The 23,259-nt window shown below is 36.3% G+C and overlaps 1 protein-coding gene across 10 annotated transcripts in view; it reads left to right on the forward strand.

Moving 5' to 3' along the window:
* DLG2 (discs large MAGUK scaffold protein 2) overlaps positions 1-23,259 on the forward strand; it is a gene marked incomplete at both ends in the record, with an annotated part of 2,113,672 nt that overhangs the window by 626,763 nt on the left and 1,463,650 nt on the right. For 3 of the 10 annotated variants that reach the window (XM_080704568.1, XM_080704570.1, XM_080704571.1), the window contains one exon: positions 11,506-11,547. The exons of the other annotated variants lie outside the window; for them this stretch is intronic. In XM_080704568.1, coding sequence (XP_080560694.1) covers positions 11,506-11,547 — 42 coding nt within the window. Of the gene's footprint in view, positions 1-11,505; positions 11,548-23,259 lie in introns of those variants that run through there. 10 annotated transcript variants of the gene reach the window in all.

Below are 23,259 nucleotides of genomic sequence, written 5' to 3' on the forward strand. Positions count from 1 at the left end.
AAACTACCATAATTACTGCCAGTATTTTAGTAGACACATTTCTAGTGTGCATGTATATGCATGTGTGCTCATTTGTATAAATATGCATATAGAAAATATGTATAAATATGAATCTCAAAAATGTATATATACAAATATTCTATTATATTACATATAAAAGTATCTTTTCATCAAATTAGCTCCATTGCATTTTGAATATGCATAGTTCACAAATTTATCTAATTATGAAAATCCACATAGCTAAATCATTACTTTTTTAATAAATTCTTATAAATTATATTTTAAGCAAAAATATGGATAAATTTAAGGCTATTATTTCATAGTTTCCTCTCATGTAGTTACAACAAAGTCAATTATATCTAGTAGTGCTTCAAATTATTTTAGAATTCATCAAAATATTGACTTCATGAAAAACTCTTTTAACTGAAATTATTCTTTCTATTTTACATATTTTTAAAAGAAGAGAAATAAAAGATAAAAGAAATTGTTTAGGAAGACGTCTAGCAATGGCAAAGCTAAGATCTCCTAGATAATGTTCCAAGCCTATGATTTTTTTCTAAGAAATAGCTTCATTCATTAAACACTGTGTCTTAATTTATATTTTGAAAGTCTAGCTAGATGATAAAAATTTTACATTGAACAGAGTTCCTAACCTCATAGAATTTAAAACCTGTCAAGAAAAGCAAATATTAACAGAATAATGGACTAGTTTTAAATAATTGCAACTGCTAGATCTGTTGGTAGGTCGGTGCCCCTGTCCTGCAGACAACAGGGAATGTTGCTCTGTGTCAGCTCATCTAAGTTGAATCAGGATACCTTTGTATAATTCAGCTAGACATGAGGGTCTTGTGAAATATGGGCAGAAGAGAAAGTCTTCCAGACAATGGTTTTTCTGTCTCAGCATTAGTGACATTTAGGGCTGGATGGTGCTTTGTTGTGGGGACCCTTCTGTCTACTATAGGAAGTTCAGCCCCATTGCAGATCTTTACCCATTAGAGACCAGTGGCAGCTCCACACCCGGAGTTTTGCTAACCAGAAATGTCTCCAGACATTACTCAAAGTCTTCTAGAGGGCAATAGGAATCACTCACAATTCAGAACCACTTTCTAGATTTATGGAAAAGTGTTCCAGAAGACGCTGTATTGAAGAGAGGCATAATGCTTTCTAGGAATCCAAATGAGTTCAATGTGACCAGAGCCCAGAATATGAAGTGAAATCTGATCCAAATAAAAGAAGGTTCAGAATACCATGAAGATAGGTCCTTGAAGTCCCTGCTAATTGTTTTGAACTGTGCTTAAATCGCATTAGGAAGCAGTAGACTTGTAATAGAAAACGGTCTTATTCAGATTTATTTCCATGAAAGATCCTTTCGGAATTCTATGTCAAAAGTGGATTTGAAGAGGTCAAGAATATATGTACAGAAAACATTTTGGAGACTTCTGCAGCTAGTCTCCTAAGAATACAGACCATATAATGAAACAGATAATTGCTATGGATCTGAATCCACAAAACATTATAAATTCTAGAAACAAATTAAAAAAAACAAATAAGATCTTGATAATGCACTGACTGTTGGAAGCACAGAAGAAGAGGTTATCAAAGATGATTGACTTGTGAAATGGGATGAATTGAGGTGCTATTCGCTAAGCTAGAACAAAATGGAGAAGGCGGATATTTCAGACAGAAATTAAAAGTACAGTTTTGGCCACAGTTAATTTGAGGTGCTAATAACAGTCAGATATTTAGATAAATGGACCTGGAGCTCAGAGAAGGGGTGTGAATTAGAGAAAGATTTGGAACTCATCTTTATCCAGGTGATAATGAGATGTCACAGAATGAACAAGAAGACTTAGGAATAGGTATAGAATGGGAAAAAAGAGTGCCAAGGTCCGTATCTTGAGGAATTCAGGTATGTAAAAGTCTGAAAGTGAAGGAAGAGTCAGTAAAAGACTGAAAAGTTGAGGTGACAAAGTCTGAGGGTCTCTGGTTTCTGCTGAGAAACCTGGGAGGGACGGGGTGAGGCTCGAGAAGGGACTATGCATGAGTAACATGCTGATTTTCCGGATGCCCATTTCCTGGAGTAGAGCTGAGATATAGTGTGTTAAGGTGTCAGTTAATGTGGAAAATGAGTATGTGGATGCACACAAAGGTGCTAGCTTTCCTCAATGGGTTGTGTGTGAAGGAGGAGAAAGGACAGGAGCTTTATATGAAAGTGTGATTGGAAGATTTTTGTTTATTATTGTTTTAAGATAAGAAAGACTTCACTGAATATTATTTGTTTTAGTTTGTTTCCTTGTTTGATCTTGTTTGTTTTTTTTTTGGGGGGGGGTACTGGGCATTGAACCCAGTGGTATTCTACTTCTGAGCTACACTCTGCCTGAAATTACAGGCATGAGCCACTGTGCACAGATTGAATATATTTTAAATATTATGAGAAGGAATGGGTAAAGAAAAAGGCATAGACCTGGGGAGAGGAGAACATTTGCTGATGCTCTTGAGAGCTGCAAATTTGGGTCCCAGAATGCACAGAGAAGTGTGACCTCAGGTAGAGAGGGTGATGCTCTCTTTTTGGTGGAGCAAAGGGAGGGTGAAGGCAGCCTCTGATTTTTAGTTTTTATTTATTTCATGGTAACATTCGAGGCCTTCTTATATAATGGCACTCATTTCCTCCATGGATAAGAAGGTAGTCACCGGGTAAGAGGAGTAGAGGTGGAGGAAGATATGAAAGATGAGAGGAGTAGAGAGGGTTTGAAATCTCCATTTTGAAAAGTAGGGAGGAAGTTGCTCAAATAATGGAGGAAGATTATCATGCAGAGGTGAGGCTGAATTGATACTTGTCTGTCTTTATTTCTAGCTATTGTCAATCTTTTAGTTGCTTAAAAATAAACTATAGCCGGGCGTGGTGGCACACACTTGTAATCCCTGCACTTGGGAGGCGGAGACAGGAGGATGGCGCAGATTTGAAGCCAACCTTGCTGGCTTAAGAGACCCTGTTTCCAAATTTAAAAAATAATGTAAAATAGGTTTGGGAGCATAGCCCGGAGGTAGAAGGGCTTCCAAGAACACCAGTGCCACCAAAAAAATAAAAATAAAAAATAAAATAAACTATAATCTGTGCTTACAGGAGTTGTTTTTCATCTTATACATGTCCTTTGGGTTTTAAACATACGTTTTTGGTGCATTGTAATCATACATCATAAAGAAGACCAAAATGTTAAGGACGTACATGCACACAGCACTTGGTGAGCTTCCCTTCCAGTCCCACCCTACTCGCCCCCTTCCCTGGTACATGATATTAAGATTATCACTGATAATGTCCTTTGCTTTTGCAAAGCTTAAAATAGGGTTAAAGGAATGAATCTTAGGCACAAAAAACAACAAGAGAATAACACAATCAGTGTGTAATCAAATACTAAGGTGGGCAATTCAAATAATGCATGCTATAGGCATTCTTCCCCCCCCCCAAAAAAAAAATAAAGCCCTGTTGGCTGATGTCATTAGGAAATATTTCACACAAAATAGATGAAATCTGATGGGATATTTGAGAATCACAAGATTTGGAGATGCCTCTCCCTGGAGACTTATTTTTTACTTTTTAGGTAGGATATCTCCAACCACTGTCCTTCTGATCCTATAATTTATAATTATTCATAAGGCCAGCATTCTTAGATTTTCTTCTCTTTATCCAATAAAGTAGGCATTTTATACTTCAAAGGTGTATGAAGAAACACTTTTGGACTATACAGGGTCCATCATAATTGTGAGGAACTGAAAGATAACTTTTCAACTATGTATTCATAAATTCACACTTTTTCCCAGACTATGCATTCAAGTGGTTCTCCTTAGGGGCAGTACTATCCCCTTTGGGGTTCTCTACCGGCACGTAAATATCTTGTGTGGGTGTTATTTAGTTAAATCAACAATGCAAGAAGGTATACCATTGACCATTATCTAGAAAAAAAGTAAATGATCTATGAGGATTTATAACCCCTGATCTTATACATTTAAATACCTCATTGGACATAAAATTTCCTGAACACATCATCTGTTTTACACATTTAACACAAAGTGTCTTTTGCATGATCTTAATATAAACCATAATTTTCAAGAATATAAATTTCTATCCTTTGAGAAAAAAATGTATCATTGTTTGCTCAGAACCTTATCAAGAGTTTAACCAACTCAGAATATCGTGTTACTGATATCGATGTTGCATATGATTTTTGAGGAGCAATTTCAAATACCTACCCATGTTTGTTTACACAGGTAGCTGCAAGACATTGGGGGGGGGGTTGCCTGAACATGTCCACTGAAATGCACATTACCTTCAACTCTTACTTATTTTTCCTTCATATTCATGTTAAATATTGAAATTCTATGTCAAAATAGGTTATATTATTCATTTTATTATGACTGTATAATGGAATATCTATTTTTATTTTTATTCTTATTTATTTGTATACTTTTATTGGTGCATTATAGTCTCATTTCATAATGCAGTTCACAGTGATGGTGACATCTTCACCCCCCTCCCCAAACACAAAGGGTAATGAGCTTGACATTGGTATGCTCCCACATGTACATGATGTCAATAGACATGATTTCCTCTTTGATTCCTCTCTCCATTCTGTCATGTTAAGTGAAATTAGCCAGTCACAGAAAGTGAAGGGACATATGTTTTCTCTCATATGTGGAAGCCAGGGACTAATTGGGATACCAGAGGAACTTTAGATAAATGGAATACTTAAAATATTTACATATAAAAGCCATGTTATGTTTGTAAGAAATTGGAATCACTGTGTAGGTGCTGGGAACATGAGATATTTGCTCCAGGGTTTGGAATTAGAAAACCTAGTATTGGAGTTCTACCTGTGGCTTCTGTACAATTCAGAACAACTCATGTAATCACTGTGACACTTCTCTTAGCTGGATACAAGGGGGATGACAATATCTTCAAGGCTAATGTGAGGACCAAGAACCAAATCTGTGAGCTGAGTACTAGGAATACACAGTAGCACGTATGGCAGAGGGTACTTTAGCCACAGGATAAACATTGTATCATCTTCATGCCTTATTAAATTTAGTGGCTGCCAAGTAATATAAAAGATTACTTTATAACACATATAGTTCTGTTTTTACCTTGCATTTAACAGTTATATCAATTCATAAGATATGAGATATTTAAAACATTCCATTTCTTCCCCAACTCCTCCAGGTATTTAGAATGCATTTTCTGCTTCCTTTAGAAAAGTTTTCTGATATGTTCTTAAGTGTTATATAAAATCTGTAAATTACTTATTGATATCTAGCATAATTCCAAGAAGCAGTCAAGAAATTTCAATGATAGTAAACCAATTCAGGAAAAATAATGAAAGGGCCAGACTTCCTAGAAGTCTTCTTTGAGGATGATGGGAAAGTTAGATGATTGACAAACCTCTACAGAGAATATTTTAGGCATTTGGAAGGTAGTCAAAAGGAGTGCTATCACTTTACTGCTTCCTTTTTCTCTATCACTTCAGTCCTCTTTACACTAAAAATCACTAATGATTAAATTTACTATTTTCCAGGTAGAAGGCCAAACAACTTGCACACCTTGTATATTTTAGTTTTTACAACTTTCATGAAGTAGTTTTGTGATTTTTATTATATAGAGGAATACTCTGTGGCGGGGAGAGGTTATACAACTTGCCCAAGGTCACAGAGCTGGAAAGTGGAAGGAATGGAATTTAAACCCAGGGTTTTAAAATTTTTGTTTATTTGTTTGTTTGTTTGTTTGTTTGTTTTAACTGCAAGTCCCAAGAGCCATTAGAATTTTCAGGAGGGAAAGGACTGTAACTTGCAAATTGTTCACAGGGTTCCTCGCTTATCTGGTTCCTATCTCAGAGTCTTGAGCCTGGAATGGTCTCATTTGCACCAGGAATCATCTTCTCTTCATTTTTCTATACTTTTCTCCTGTCCAAGGTTTATTTTTCTACCTGTCCTCTGGAGTCCAACCTTCCTACTTTTGCAGGAGCCTAATCCATCAGTTTTCTTCTTTTCATTTGAAATAGTCATTCTCAAACCTTTGCTCACATGCCCGTCACTTGGAGGGCTTATTAGTGCAGATTCCTGAGCCACTTACCAGGACCCTCTGACTCGCTAGGTCTGATGTATGACATGGGAATATGTGTTTCTAATGAATTCTCAACCTATGTTGGTGCTGCTAGCACAAAGATGGCAGTTTGAGAACCACTGTTCTTGATTTTAGAGCAGGGATTGGAAAACAACATGCTATAATATGCTCTTTACGTTTTTAAATAGTTGAAAATATCAAAGGAATAATAATGTTTCCTGACATTTAAGCATTATGTGAAATATAATTGATAACATAATTTTTAATTAAACCACTAATTATAAATAATTTATATAATTAACATATTAATAAAGCTTTATTGGAACACTTTATGTGATGGACAGCTGCATAGGTATTTACATAGGTCACTTTCCTGCTATAATGTGAGTTGAGTAGGTAGCTGTAACAAGCCTAAAATATTTACTATCCAAACTTTACAGACGTAGTTTCCTCATTCCTGCTTTGAGGCAGTAAATTCTCTGCCCTCGCTGTAGGTTGTAATCAAGTGGGAAACTTAATAAAATACTAAAGTGTGGGCCCCACTCCCAGAAGTTTGACTTAGTTGGTTCAGAGTGTGAAATAGTCAACCATTTAAATATATCTAATCTTTCCTGTTTAAACATATCAACACAAAAGACAGGCAAACCTCACAAAATTACTCTACCTACATATAAGAAAGAACTCAGAAATCCAAATTAATAGATGAAGAAAACGGACCCATCAATATGAATTATGTGTCTAAATTAACATTGTTCTTATCATATTTTAACAAATAGTTGTATATTGCCTTAATATTTTCAAAGAATTTTTACAAATAAAGGTTATCTCTCTTATATGTACATATACATGTGTTTGTGCAAGTGTGAGATATGTATATATACATACTTTTTCCTTTCCTTTTCTTCTTTTTATTTTTATTTTTGACAGTACTGGGGATATAACCCAGGAGCACTCTACCAACCACAAAGCTACATCTCCAACCATTTTTATTTTTTTAATTTTGAAACCTGTGATTCTCCTGTCTCAGCCTCCCAAGTACTGGGATAACAGATATGATCCACATACTGGGTTGAAATATTATTTGACCCTCATAGTTTCTCCCTCCTTTTTCTTCATTTCTCTCATTTTCTGACTAAAATGTTGGTAGACAGTTCACTGTAAATGATTTTCCTGTTGCATAGAAAGGCATACAGTTAAAAATGAAAGGTAATATTTAACTTCTTTCCCTAAGCCAAAGCTGAATCTCTAATGATCAATACTGTTTAAAGTTTGCATACATACACACCTACTTACAGTTATATACATAAATACACACATGTAATATGCTTATACTATACCAGCTCCTTTTTTATTTATTTATTTTTTTGTACTGGGAATTGAGCCCAGGGACATTCTTCCTCCAAGATGAGAACCCCTAGTCCTTTTTAAAAATCACTTTAAATTTTTGAAACAGGGTCTCCCTAAGTTGCTGAGGCTAGCCTTGAACCTGAAATCTATTTCAACTCCCCCAAGTACCGGGATTACAGGCATGTACCACCACACACTGTATACCAGCTCCTTAGTTACCTGAGTTTTACACTTAATATTCACAAATAAAAATTTGTACATATACATATATTTTCTTCTAGTTGTATAATATTTTGGCATAAAGTGTAATTCCCAAAATAATATCCCATACTAACAGATATTTAGGTACAAGCACAATATATATACATATATATCTAAATAGAAATTCTTGAAAGTAAATTCACTATATCAAAGGGAATATGCCTTTTAAAATATTTAATAAATAATTACAAATTACCTTTCAAAAAATTTCACCAGTTAATATATCACCATTAATACATATTGTATCAAATTTAGGAATATTTTTAATTTTTATGCTTTTCCTTGATTATGAGTTTAAACATTTTTACTGTGTTTTGCAATCTTTTCGTGAACTAACACTTTATGTTCTTTGCTGTTTTTTTAAATTTAGTTTTATGTTTTTCTTAGTGACTTATGGAAGTTTTTTGTATTTTAAGGAAATTTTCAAGCACATATGTTTTGATTATTTTCCCAGTTTTTCATGTGTTGTTGCTAAATAGAGTTTACCAAGGCAGAGCTTCCATATTTTTATATAGTCACTATTTTATTTATTTATTTATTTATTTATTTTATTGGTGCACTGTATTCATACATCATAGTGGGATACATACTTTTGTAGACATACATGCACACAATGCCCAGTCAGCCCCCACCCGATCCCCACTCCATTCTCTCCCTATCCCTCCCTCCCATGCTTAGCTTAGTGGTTGACATCTAGTATTAAAGCAATTTATCCAAAATTAAAAATGATAATCTCACATAACAGTTTCTGTTGTCTGATACCAAGCTTTTGATGACTTAAAGATAACTTTTCAATATTTCTTTTTGCTTTCTTTCTTACCAGAGAATATTTTTTTTTCTATTTTTTTAGGTGAAACTATCATATATTTATTTTTCAGAAAAAAATCTATCCTAATATGGAATATGGACTCTAGGTACCCAAACGATCTTGAAAGTCACTATTTTTTGATATGGCTTCAATCTACTCTCTTCCAATATTATACAAAAGCAAATCTCTATTTTCTTCTAATATGTTTATACTTTCAATCTTCATACTTAAATCAATCTAGGCCTTATTTGATGATAGGATTTTTTTTTTTAGTCTCAATGACACAATGAATTAAATATTACGTACATTTTAGAAATTGTAAAAGGGAGGATCTGACATAGAAGTGATTTCCAGGACTATTCACTTGTAGTATCTGAGCTTGGATTTACTCATTGTATCCAAAAATGTGTAGCCAGTTGTAATTTTCTTCTACAACAACAAATATTTTTTTTTCTTACAGATGTGCTATCCTGTCAAAGTTGTTGCCTAAAAGTGGGGGATATATTTTAGTGGGACACCGTCATTGTATAGTTAATGCCGCCTTTACTTCATCTACAAAATGAGAATACTACTTGGCTCTCTTAGCACACTGAGGAAAATTAGACAGTAAATCTACAGATATATCTCATGTCTGTACTGGGATTCTGTGGGATAAATAAGTACTTGTGAGTTTGAAACAGGTTTTAAGGCTAACAGTCTTCCTTAGAATGTACACACACTCAAGCTGAGCCTATCAGTCCTCCCTGCTTGCCTTCACAGGGAAACATAGGTATTTTTTCACCTGTAACTTAATTTCTGTTTAATCCTTACCTATAAGCTGCTCAGATATTGGTCACATTTTGTATCTTTCCCCTTTACTCTCCCCCCCCCACCCCTGGAGTATCCAGATACTTTGGAGACTAAAAATACATAACAAATTTCCTTTCCCCCCACAACTCCTAAGAAAAAAGAAAACTAGAAGTACTTAATCACAGGTCGAAAAAATAAAAATGTTTTATAAAAACCCTCTGGATCCCCAGTGGGGAAAAGCACTTTTAAATCCTCCTGTCTTTTCTATGGCATCAAGCTGCTATGTTTGGGTTTGGTTATTGGGAAGAGCTGCAGGAAATGTAACCTGCTATGACCCCAGGAGAGAGAAATGCTGTGAGCTGAAACGCTTGGTTCTGCATTTAAAGCCATTAATAAAAGTTGTGGAACGATGAGAGCTGGGTATCCATGTCGATTTTTTTGATGTCTTGGAAGTCACCGGTCAGGTTGCAAGTGCTCATAGCTTGTAATTATCTAGTCTCCTATGACAGGCGGAACTGGGAATCAAATTAAGTGGCTGCCTTCCCTTCCCATTACGTTTGCTAAAGAATCTCTAGCTTAAGATAAGATTGCCTTTTCTCTCCCTATAAAAAGGCACAAACAATGACAGCCCCAAAATAGCTATTTAGTCAGAAGTGACGACACTTTCTGAATGCGTGTCATTAAGAGAGGAATGGAAAATCCTCCTTCTTTCTTTAATTTCTCTCCCTGAAATACCTTGCTTCCTCCGCGAGCTGCCTCACCTCATTGCCCAGGAGAAATGCCCCGCGACTGGGCGGATGCTTTAGCGCTACTGCAGGCTCCAGAGGGGAGGCGGCTTATGCAAAACAGGCTAAAGAAAAAATCCTAAAAGTCACTGCAGCTTTCTCTAGTGAGTTATGCTGATCTTCCCTGTTGCTGTAAGCTGATGGGGAGCATTGTAGAGAAGACATAACCACTCTTTTTCCTCCCACTATATTTTTTTTTACTGCAGTGAGAACTGTTCATTTCTGTTTGCATTTCGCCAGATAGCTTTAGATTTCTAGCTGAGCATTAGGGTTTCCCAAGGCTGGAAAGAAGAGTTGAGAACCTTGAATTGGACTTTTTCCTCTTGACTAAGTAAAGATAGAGTTAATGTGCGGCATCTGATGTCTGACAGGAATGACAGCAGACAGAGCTGACGATGGTTTTGAATTAAGTTTTTTTCCCCCCCGTCTTATGGATTCAAAGGGACAGAAGCTTTTATTTTTCTCTCTGCCTCCCAGAGTCAGCTGAACATTTTACATTCAGCAGCAGTAGCTGCTGATCTGAGGTTATGTTATCCCCTGTAATCGTCTATCTTTATTCCAACCCCATCCTCCGTTATTGTCATTTACCCAATAAAGCATAGTTTTGGGAAATTAGATGCATGCTTTATTAGAGAGCTTAGCAACTTTAGATATCCCTGGAAGATGTAACAGATATTACAGGGCAAAGAAGTAAGAGACGGTGGTACTTCTCAGTCCTGTAACTGCAGGGCACCTTAGGGAGACCCAGATCACATTTTAGGGGACTTTCCGAGACAGGGATTCTTTCGTCCTGCCCCTGTTCCACACGGAGCAGCAGAATGAGACATGTTTGCAGTGATTTGTAGTATTTGCCAAACAGGGTGCTGCATCAGAACAGGCTGGAATACATTGCAGAGCTCCTATTAAATCTCCAAAGGGAAAAGGGTTTCCTCTTCGTTCACAGTCTGCCCCCATGCAATCCCATTGTAAAGTATCTCATAGGATAACACCAGGGCTCTCCAGAAATATAAGTAACTCATTGGTTAAATTTCAGTTCTTCACCTTTTCCCCCTCCTTCCTGGGTGAGCTCATTCCCCCCTCCTTTTTTTTTTTTTTTTTTTAAATCCAGTGATTTAAAATGCTAGCAGGGAAAGCAACTGAGGTCTTAACTTTCAGATCTGAATTCTCAGCTAATTGAAATTACTGGGCACAATGCTATATATAGCCAGTGAAGAGATTTTGAGTTCTCACTCAGTGCCTTCAAGACATGTCGTTTTGTAGTCAGAGAAAACAGAGATCAATGCATTTTCAAACTGACAGAGGGAACGGATGCTCCTTAGTAGCACATGCCCAGGATCGTGTGTGTGGGGCTTGCGCTGTGCTGAGAAGCTGAATACCGGTCCATATGCTCCTTATTCACTGCAATGTTCTTTGCATGTTACTGTGCACTCCGGACTAACGTGAAGGTAAGGGGAGGCGAGACAGCAACTGGGCACAATATACATGTTAAACCAGCTGCAGAAAATGTCTACCTTGTGTCGCTCCAGGACTTTTCAGATTGCTGGCTGAGCAGGCAGATTATTACAGGTGGTTGCAAGGGCTTTGTTTTATTGTTGCCGTGCAGCCTCTTCGGGAGAGCATGTTGAAACGCTGCTGTGAAGTGACCTTCAGGTTTAACTGTTTGTAATTCAGGTTCAGCCTCACGCCTGGGGGGTGGAGAGGGGGGGAGGAAAGATGAAGATTATTTCGGTAGGCCAGAATCAAGAAATCAGAGGAGGTTAAAAAAAAATGCTATAGAACATGCTTTAAATTAGTATTTAGTATTTCTTTTGAAAAGTACCCCGGGAGCTGCTGGTGTTCATGCAGCTTAATTGTTTAAGAGCCCTGGGGTTTAAATCCTGTAGCTGTAATAGCATTACGATGTGATCTGCGGGATACCTGACCATCCTGTGCATGTAAACAAATGATTATCATTGGGAATTGGTGGGATTCATCATAGGAATTCTCAGCTCCAGGGGGCCGGCTGCTTTGGTTGCGTGGGCGCCGCTGCCCGGAGGGCACTATCACCCCACTGACATTCACTTGCGGTTGCTAATGAGCTTCTAAAGTTGAGCCTAAGTTTGGGAGATTTACCCCTTGTCGTGATCGCGGGTGTTATTACTGGGAAGGTTTTCTAACACCGGTTTTCATTCAGCACTGAGCAACCTAGACCAGCTGTGGAATTCCAGTTGCATAATTGAATACATCCTCAGTTAACAGTTTGAGCTTGTATTTCTTAGTGAAGGAAGTAAAAAAGAAAAGTGATTGCTCTTGAGGAAAAAAAAAATAGGAGGCAGTTAAGATTTAATACCTAAAGTAGGAATCTTTAACAACATATCCATATAAAGTGTTTTCCCCCTTTTATCTTGAAGGTGGTAAAGCTTTACTGTATCTGAATACTAAAGTTTCATTTTCTGTGTCTACAGTTTTACCTAACAACTCCCTGCTGCTTGCTTTTTTGTTTTTCATTTGAATTTCAAACAGGTAGTATTTATATTCTGATGGCCAGTACTTTTTGCAACTGTAGCATGGGAGCTCATTCTGTGGTTCATGTTGCAGAATTCTATAGAATTTACTTTTTACTACTTAAAAAAATAAACTTCAGTAGTCAATTTTAGTGACACACGTGAAAAGAAATATTTAAAAACACTTAAGTGTGCCCAAGTATCAACTAGGATTTCTCCATTATCATGTCCTGGGTCACATTATAGCCATGGTATTTCTTGTTTTGCAAGTTAAATGAATTGTTAATTTTTTTTTTCTGTTTTGAAGAAAATTTGGAAGAAGTGCCATAAATAATTTAGATTAAAAAATAACAATTGTTTTGGTATTTCATTGTTATATTGAGAAGTGACAGAAAACCTAACTCAGAGATCTTTTAATATGGAACTTGGTTCTACTCATAACTACTAACAGTTGTCTGTATAGACTTAGCTTTAAATTTTTTTTTACTTAAATTCATAAGCAAAGAGCAAAAAGGACTTTTACTCAGAGTATCTTACTTAATTTGGGGACTTTTGGATAAATAAATTCTTAGTTTCTTGGCTAATCTGTACCAAGATACAGACACCTCTGATATATTGATCAACAGAAACTGAGACAATATGCATTGTCCACACAACATCTATACCCTTCTTTGCATCTGTTTACAGTAACTTCATTTCTAAATATGCTTACGCCCTTTCAATAATAGGCTCTTGCGTTTTCTTGAACAATATATACTTTTATTTTGTAATTGTCTTTTCCTTCTGTTATCACAAGTTTTTTTTAAGAGAGTTTGCAGTTTATTTGTGGTCTGATATTTCATCAGATTGATTCCTTAAGAATCGCACCCAATTTTAATTTTGGTCTTATTTTTATATTTCAAAGTATTTGATTTTATTTCCATTGTACCTAACTACTTATTTGCTTGGTTTTGATAAAGTCTCTTATAGTGTGTAGTTTCTCATGCTTACCATGACTATATTGTAGTAATCTCAAACTTAAGGTGGTTAAAAATTCAAAGAATAAAAACATTTCTGGTCTATTTTCTTTACTACATAGAATAAAGTGCTAATGTCACAACCTCATATTAGAGAGTGGTTATTTTGTCTACTGGATCTTCATGAAACATTGCAACCAAAGGATGTTTAAAAATGGTGCTTTTTAAAGCATATTTTCATGTAGCAAGACATTAAATCTGGACTATTAGTATACACATACACACACATACAGATGTCAGCGATCGTGACTTATGGACCATTGTTTATCTAATCATTATTAACATTTTTAAATGACAGCTACGATCTATGTACTGTGCTAAAATTTTATATAACAAGATTAATTGAAGATAGCCCTTGCTTTCAGGAAGCTTCCAGTTTAATATAAGACACAGACATATGAACAAATAAGTGGTCGAAAGCATTATAGAACCTATAGTGGACTTCTACACAGAATGGCATCATCATCATTATTATTGTTGTTGTTGTTATTATTATTATTTATTATTATTATTATTTGTTTATGGTACTGGGATTGAAGTTTGAGGCCAGGGGCATTCTTCCTCTGAAGTGTACCCCCAGATCTTTTAAATTTTTATTTTGAAATAGGATCTTACTGGGTTGCTAAAAGCCTTGCTAAGTTGCTGAATCTGGTCTCAAACCTGTGATCCTCTTGTCTCAGCCTCCATAGTTCTAGGATTACTGGCATGTACCATCAAATCTGGCTTGCACAGGGCCTTGCTGTAGGGAAAAAATAAATTAAAAACTAAAAGCTGGAGTGGTGGCGCACACTTGTAATCACAGCATTTGGGAAGCTGAGACAGGAGGATCATGGTTTGCGAACAGCTTCAGCTACTTAGTGAGGCCCTTTGCAACTCAGTGAGACCCTGTTTCAAACTAAAGAATAAAAAATAGGGCTGGTCATGTAGCTCAGAGTTAGAATGTCCTGGGTTCCATCCCCAATACCGTAAAAAACACAAAACAAAACCCCAAAAAACAAAACAAAACAAAAAAAAACACATTCCAGTTTTACCTGGAGTGTTTAAGAAAAGGTTCACTGTGAGGACACCTTTGAGTTGAACTTTGACAGCTGGTGGAGTCCATCCAAGCAGCCTGGAGTAAGAAAGGGTTGTTGGGGTGGGTGAGTCAAAAAAGCATGGAGTCAAGAAGCAGAACACGCTACTGAACTGCACGTGGCTGGGAAGGGATGGAGTTGGGGTCTTTGTAAGGGACAGAAAAATCATGGAGTTGACAAGCAGTCATCATAATCCAACTCGAGATTGTGTTACTTTGCCACCTGTTTTCTGAAAAGAGGGCTTTCTACAGACGGAAGAGAAATGGAACATCTAATCAAGAGTAGTATTTATCTTCTGTATTTTCATGTTAGATTTAAGTTGTTTGAGTGATAAAAATTCCTATCACATCAGCTTGGGTTCTTTTTTAACTTTTTACAGAAAATGATTAGAACAATTTAATTTGATTCTACTCACATAAAAAGAAGCGATGCGATCATTATGCAGATGTATAGTTTTGCTTCCATCCGAAATTGCCTGTGTTGTATGAAACCTACCTTGGATTAGAAAACATGAGGAATTTGTTGTATAGGTCTATGTCATTTTATCGGTAGCAATAGCTCACTTTTTGAAAATGATGATACTGATGGTAATAGTGTAAATATTTTATATCCCTCATTTCCCTCTTTTCCTCCTTTTATTGCTACTTGAAACATACTTATGTATCCATACACAAACCCACAATTCCTGAAATATGAATGGCAAGTATTAGACCAATATCACAGATTAAAAACAAAGGTAAAGAGAGGAACTGACTAGTTACTTTGTTCTATTGTGTGTTAGAAGCTAGACATGATTGCCACCCCTGTAATTAAAGTACTTGGAAGGCTGACACAGGAGGTTCATAGTTTTGAGGCCAGCCTCAGCAATTTAGCATGGCCCTCCTTCAAATAAATAAATAAATAAATAAATAAATAAATAAATAGATAAATAGATAGATAAGTTATGGGTGTAGTTCAGAAGTAGAATGCCTAATAACAACCCTCTCTCCCTGAAAAAAAAAAAAAAAAGAGAGAAAAAAGCAGGTCTAGGACAGGGCTCAGGAAGAAAGCTATACCCTTGACTTTTACTCTTTCTAGTAAATTGTGTTGACTAACCCCTAGATCCAAGAATTCTTTCCTTATTTTGAAGTTCATAGAAAATAAACATGAATACCTTTTAGAAAAATAATGTAACAGTCGGGCTTGGTGCCATACATTGTAATCCCAACATTCGGGAAGCTGAGACAGGAGGATCGCAATTCGCAGACAACCTCAGCTACTTAGTGAGGCCCTTTGCAACTCAGTGAGACTGTTTCCAAATAAAGAATAAAAAATAGGGCTGGGTGTTTAGCTCCGAGGCAGAGTGCCCCGGGTTCCATCCCCAGTACCACACACACAAAAATGAAAAATAATGTGACAGAATTATAGCACTGATTTGGGGAATTATAACAAACTACATTAAAGTCTATCTTCCTCATTTATTGTATAGTTCGAGGACATTTGTGAATCTATTTGAAGTTTAGTTTTTTGTTGCTTTGTAATGTAAGGATAATTATAGCTCTTAGCTGTTGTCATAACTGTGTGCAATAAGGCATGCAAACCCTATAAAAACATCCTTAGAATACAGTAACAATTCAATCAATTAACTCATAATTTATAAAGTGAGAGCAACCAAATAACAGTAAGGTTTCAGAATTGTTTTCATTAGAAAATTCTAGGAATTGAGCCCAATTAAATAATATCTATAATAAGGAACATGTTTAGGTGCAAAGTACCTTCCCCACCACCATCACTATCACAAGCAAACATGCCCATACACTAACATGTAAGCTCTGTGGAAGTTGGAATTTCAGTTTGGTTTATTCATCTACATACAATCAACACAAAAAATAATGCCAAGTGCAAAATAGGTGCTCAATAAATATTTGTTAAATAAATTTGTTAGCTGAGCCCCAGATTTCTTCTTTCTCTTTTGAATTCACTCATCCTCTTCCCAAATTACTTACTTGTCTGAATGTTTTTAATTTTTATTTTTGAGAGAACAAAGGAAAGAAAAAACTCATAGAATTTGAGATTATGTAGGCTTGCGTTTGGGTCCTGGATTTGGCAGTCACAAATCACATGTACTCCGTCACTTACTCTCCTGGAACGGAACAGCCAGGTTGTAGAGCAAAGTTGAAGGGAATCAATAATTCACACTAAAACAAGTTGTTGAATGCCTAAACACTTTAGAAGATGTTTACCACACTCACTCCCACCAGGTTTATTGGGTGAAATGCCAAACACCCCACCTTTTCTGCTAGAGTTGCATCATATTTGAGAATCCCTTATCTGCATGATGAGGCTTGTCCAAATTCTCCTTCCTTTATGAAATATTACAGGGTATCTGTCTTCCAAGAAGTAGTACCCAGTCATTCAAAATCTCTTGCCTTTTCCCTTCTTTGATTTACTGAGCCCAGTTTCTTTATCATTCATGGCAATAAATTTTATATTGCCTTATATCATCACTTGTGTTCTTTTCTTATACTGGTGGGTAATTTTGCTTGTGTTTAGGTATTCTCCATTCCTCAACTAGATTTTAAATATTTTTAAATCAGGAATTACATGCTATTATAATTTTCTCAAACCTTGTTTACATTTCATAAATTAAAAAATTGATCAATGGGCTGAAAACTTTCAGAGACTGTCTCCTTCTGCTGTTGACACCTACTCTTTGCTCCAGCCTGTGATGCATTGCACATATTGATGCTTTGAATAAACACATAATTTGTTGTAGGCAGGGCTTGTAGGATCGTGAATCAGAATGTGTTGACAGTTTGTGCAACACCTATGGCTCATAGGTGCTATGAGCCTGTGGCTCATGACAAAAGAGAGGTGTTTTCTGTCAGGGTTCCAGTTGAATAATTATCTCTCTCAGGATTCTAATAATAAATTAATTTCTTCTTGGAACCCTGCATTATGGAATCCAAATAGTTGGGAGCTGTATACTCAGCATATTGGGTTTATAAGACCTAAGCTACCTAAGTCTACTCAATGTATTGAATTTACAATTTCTATTGGAGCTCTTTAACTCAAGATTCTAAAAAGTAATAATAGTTAATAAAGAATGAAACAATATACTGGACAATAACAGTGATAGCTACTGCTTGTCAAGCTCTTAGTATGAACCATGGACTATACACAGACTTTACATATATTATCTCTAAATAGATCCTAGTGATCTAAATTATAAGCATTATTATTATTATTATTATTGCTTCATAGGTGAGAAAACCTAAATTTAGGGAACAAAAAAATCACCTGCCTAATGTTAGAACTATTAAGTACCAGTGAAGCCAGCTTTTAAGCAAATATGTTTCACTCTACACCTTTTTAACAGTCTTCCTGAAAAGATGCTGCATAGCTATGTGAGCTATAACAATTCTTGTATCCCAGACACATCAAATATTTTTAAAAGATAGGGAACAATAAAGTTGCGGAAGTCTTAATTACTATTCTTTATTTTTTTCTAATAAGTGATGACAAGAGTCAAGTTTGAGACATTCTTTTATATTCTCTAATAACTAATGCATTCATCAAATATTTAGTAAATATCTATTATGGTTCAGGCTCTGAATTAGATGTTACAAATGAAAGGTGCAGTAAAAAAGATAACAAAGTCTACCCTTGTAGAATTTTTATGCTAGAAAAGTAAGCATAGAATAAACAAGACAGTTAACTTACATTCATAGTATATAGTAAGTGCTAAACAAAAGGGAAGAGATTGGAAGTGTGTTTTTGAGGAGAGTCGGGTTATAGTTTTATCTAAGTTGGTTAATGAAGGACTCTCCAAGGTGACTTGAGTAGAGGCTTAATGGATACAAAGGAAATAATCATGCAGGCAAAGGTAACAGAAGATGCAAGTGCAAGACCCTGAGGTAGGAGTCTGACTGGCATTTTAAAGTAGATTGCTCAAGGCTTTTTATGCAATGCAATGTAGGTTCAAGGCTTCTTCTTGTATTTGGACTCAGATCTTCTTCTTTTTTATTTATTTATTTTTATCTTTTTTAATATAATTTTTTATTGAAAATAAATGGTATACATATAAACTGTACTTGGTGCCCTCTCCCCCTCCCCTGCCCCCATTTTCCCTTCTCCCCCTCCCACCAATGATTGTCCAGGTTAACCATGCCATATTTATACTTTTACACATATTCGGATGTCGACCCTCAGTAATCAAGTTCAGCCTTTTTCCTCTCCTATCTTTCCATTCAAACTTTGCTGAGATTTCCCTTCCATTATCTGGAGTCCCACTGGTATCCTTTGTGTTTCCTAGTATGTACCTTCTCCTTCTGTGCTTGGCTGATCTCACTTAACATAATGCTCTCCGGGACTGTCCATCTTCTTGCAAATGACATGATTTTGTTCTTCTTTATAACTGAATAGAATTCCATTGTGTGTTTTTCTCATAATTTTGCAATCCATTCATCTGTTGCTGGGGGCCTGGGTTGGTTCCACATTTTGGCTATTACGAATTGTGCTGCTATGAACATGGGTATGCATATGTTGCTGTGGTTCTCTGATTTCAACCCTTTTGGAAAAATACCCAGGAGTGGTAGAGCTGGATTGTATGGTGGATCTATTCCCAGTTTTCTTAGGAATCTCCACACAGATCTCCGTAGTGGATGAACTAGTTTGCACTCCCACCAACAGTGTAAACGAGTTCTTCTTTCCCAATATCCTCGCCAGCATTTGTTGTTATTTGATTTCTTTATGCTTGCCACTCTGATTTGGGTTAGATGGAATCTCAGTGTAGTTTTGATTTGCATCTCCCTGATGGCTAATGATGTAGAACATATTTTCATGTATCTATTGGCCCTTTGTATCTCTTCTTTTGTGAAGTTTCTATTCAGTTCAATTGCCCATTTCTTGACGGGGTTGTTTGTTTTCCTAGTGTAGAGTCTTTTGAGCTCTTTGTATATTCTGGATATTAGCCCACTATCAGAGTGGTGGCTGGTAAATATCTTCTCCCATTCTGTAGGCTTCCTCTTTAGGTTATTGATGGTCCCCTTTGATGAGAAGAAACTTTTTAGTTTGATGCCATCCCACTTGTTAATTCTTGCTTTAATTTCCTGAGCCTTGGAGGTTTTGTTGAGAAAGTTACTGCCTGTGCCAATATGTTGCAGTGTTGAGCCTATGCTCTCCTCTAATAACTTCACAGTCTCAGGACTAATTTCTAAGTCTTTGATCCATCTTGAGTTGATTCCTGTGCATGGTGAGAGGTAAGGATTTAGTTCCATCTTTCTACAAATGGATAGCCAGTTCTACCAGCACCATTTTGGCCTCAGATCTTCTGATCCTCAGAAGAATCCTTCCTAGTTCTTAAATTAGTGTACTAGAAGCTGGTTGTGGGTAAAAACCCTGTCTTATGTATTTGTATCTCCATTGCCTTGAACATGGCACATGGTGAATACATGTTTGCTAAGTGGGTAACCGTAAATAAATGTTAACTACTAAACTGCTGGATGCGCTTATAGAATGCCCTTTGGATTGGGTGTGCTATCAAATAAGAATATGTATACAACAAAAAAATGGATTCTGCATTCAGAAAATTTTCTAATACAGATCTATGCCTCTGTTATGACAATGTCTCTCCAATATCGGAAGCAATAGTAAAATAATCTGGGAATCTGAACATGACATTAGTTAACTCTTATAAGACAAATTTGCTAAATAGTGTCTTAAGGCTTGTGTTTAGAATAAAAGCAGTGAGTCTGCTAATAGTTGCCTAAGTAACATATAGGTCCCAGGTTTTCTCGAATATTGGACATCAACACATAGTAAAAAAATAAATTTAAAAATACAACTTGGGCCAGGCGTGGTAGCACACGCTTGTAATCCCCGCGCTTGGGAGGTGGAGACAGGAGGATCGTGCAGGTTCGAAGCCAGCCGCGCGCGCTGGCTTAGGAGACCCTGTTTCTAAATAAAAATATAAAATAGGTCTGGGAGTGTAGCCCGGAGGTAGAAGGGCTTCCAGGAACCCCAGTACCACCAAAAAAAAAAAAAAAAAAAATACAATTTGGTAAAAAGGCTTAAAAAGTAATATTTACCCTTACCAAAAGTTTATAATCAAAAAAGTGTTAAAATAAAAAGTATTATAAAGATAATAATCAAAAGAATATTATCAAAGTATTATAATAAAAAAGTAAATATATTTTATGGTTCTTACACTTGAAAAATGCAATTCATACTGTCCTTTACAGTATATTTCTTCATTTACCTATCTCCATGAGTTTGCAGAGAACAGAATAGGTCATAATTCACCACTTGAAAAATACCAGAACATTTTACTTAAGTAGCATACAGCCTCAACCAGAAATATGCAAATAAGAAGATGATAAATTACAATAGTCACCCAACACTAAACAGGAAATATTGTGAAAGTCCTGGACTGAGTACAAGGAGATGACCATGTAGCCCAATTCATTTACGGACTGGCATATTCATGTGGGAATTCATGGTTCATTGCTAACTTCCTTAACCCTGGCCCTTGCACTTATATACCTATACATCTCAGCATGCTTCATAGCAATAGCTAATATTTGTTGAGTATTCATATTGTTTCAGAACTGTGTCCATCATTTATTTCATCCTTAGGAAATGTTTTGTTATTAAACTCATGTTTACAGATGACAGGATTGAGCCACAAAGGTTTAGTACATGGTGCTGGGCCTCACAGCGAGTAACTGGTGTTATTGGAAGAAGTGTCAGGTACAGGAACCAGCGGGATGGACCAGTACCTGGAGGAGGGCTCTTTCACTCTTGATCAGGGCTCTGATGTGTGGCGCTCTGGCCTTTGACTCCTTCTCCAACTGGGCTGCATTGTATCCCTTCAGTTCTAATCACTTACTGGGTTCTCCTCTAGTTGACCAGGCTTATCATCTGAACAGACCTGTCTCTGCTGAGTTGGGTATGTCAAAATTTATTTCATTAGGCAGAGCCTAGAAGAGTTCTCTCAGGTCTGGTTTAGTCTATATCTTCCCATGAATATCCTCTAGGGACTGGGAATGGGTGCTTACACTTGAGAGAGTTCATAACCAATTGACATAGGGGCATCCTTTGAGTGAGACCGGTTTACCAAATTCTACATGTTTTATTAGCACAACAAACAAGATAATAAAACCCCAGGAAATTGTATGACACTGTGGCCAGAAAACCTACCTCTTGAGAACTGAAAAGCAATAAAATACATCAGCATTATAAAAAAAGAAAAAAAAAATTATAAGCAATAAAATATAGACATTTGACCTTGGTGGGTCTAACTCAGTATATTTCTCAAACCTAAGCTAGATCTTTTCTTTTTAAACATTCACATTTTCAAAACAGAATTTCGGCCAGGCATGGTGGCGCACGCTTGTAATCCCTGTGCTTGGGAGGCAGAGACAGGAGGATCGCGCAGGTTCGAAGCCAGCCGCGCGCGCTGTCTTAGGAGACCCTGTTTCCAAATAAAAATGTAAAAATAGGTCTGGGAATGTAGCCCGGAGGTAGAAGGGCTTCCAGGAACCCCAGTACCACCAACACAGAATTTGGAAGAAGCCAAGGATAAGAGTATTTGTTGTTTGTTTGTTTTGGTTTGGTTTTAGTGGTGCTAGAGATCCAACCCAGGGCCTCACATATGCGAGACAAGTGCTGTACCACTGAGATACGTAGCCTGAAAATGTCCCTCTTTAAAATGAAAGTAAAATGAACAGTAGGAAACAAATTTTGAGTCTTCTTTTATTTGTCATTTTTTATAAATATATCTAGGATGTGTGTGTGTGTGTGTGTGTGTGTGTGTGTGTGTGTGTGGTTTTTTTTTTTGCTAGGGATTGAACCCAAGACCATTCTACCTCTGAGCCAAAACCCCAGCCCTATTTAATTTTTATTTGAAAACATGCTCTCACTAAGTTGCTGGACACCTCACAAAGTTGCCATGGCTGTCATTGAACTTGCGATCCTCCTATCTCAGCCTCCCAGGTACTGAGATTATAGGTGTGCACCACTGCATCTGACTCTAGATTTGGATATTTTTAGACATACATTTAAACTTATTTATTTTAAAAGTGTCTATCTAGATCGATTAATTTTAAGAGTGTACCTAGAACAAAAGTAGAAACTGAGATGATGGAGCATGTAGTGAACTTAGAAGGGAAAAAGTAAGGTTGATTTCTGAAGCAGATCTCTAAATCTTTATGTAGCTAAGAACCCTTTGCATTCATTTTTATGTTTAGTTGATTTATTTATAAGCTGGCCTCCTTTGGATTCATTAGGAAAAGTGAACTCAAGATTTGGTTTTAAATGGGTCAGTATATGTTATGTTTCTCAACTATTTTTAGATTATAAAATAATATATGATCATTACAGAAGTTACATAAAGTACAGAAAAGAACACAAATTTATACTTCCTTATATTTTCGCTACTCACAGCAAGGTTCTTTTCATTATTCCCTATGTGTGTGTGTATATATATAAATGTGTGGCGTTCAAGATCAAAATATATTTGTCACTTGTGTTTTTGCTCCCAACATATCATAAGAACATTCTCATGTCATTAATAGTTACTTATAAGCCTCTTTTAAAATGGCTGC

This window comes from Muscardinus avellanarius (assembly GCF_963383645.1).
Source record: "Muscardinus avellanarius genome assembly, chromosome: 1".
In the NCBI taxonomy this organism is placed as follows: domain Eukaryota; kingdom Metazoa; phylum Chordata; class Mammalia; order Rodentia; family Gliridae; genus Muscardinus; species Muscardinus avellanarius.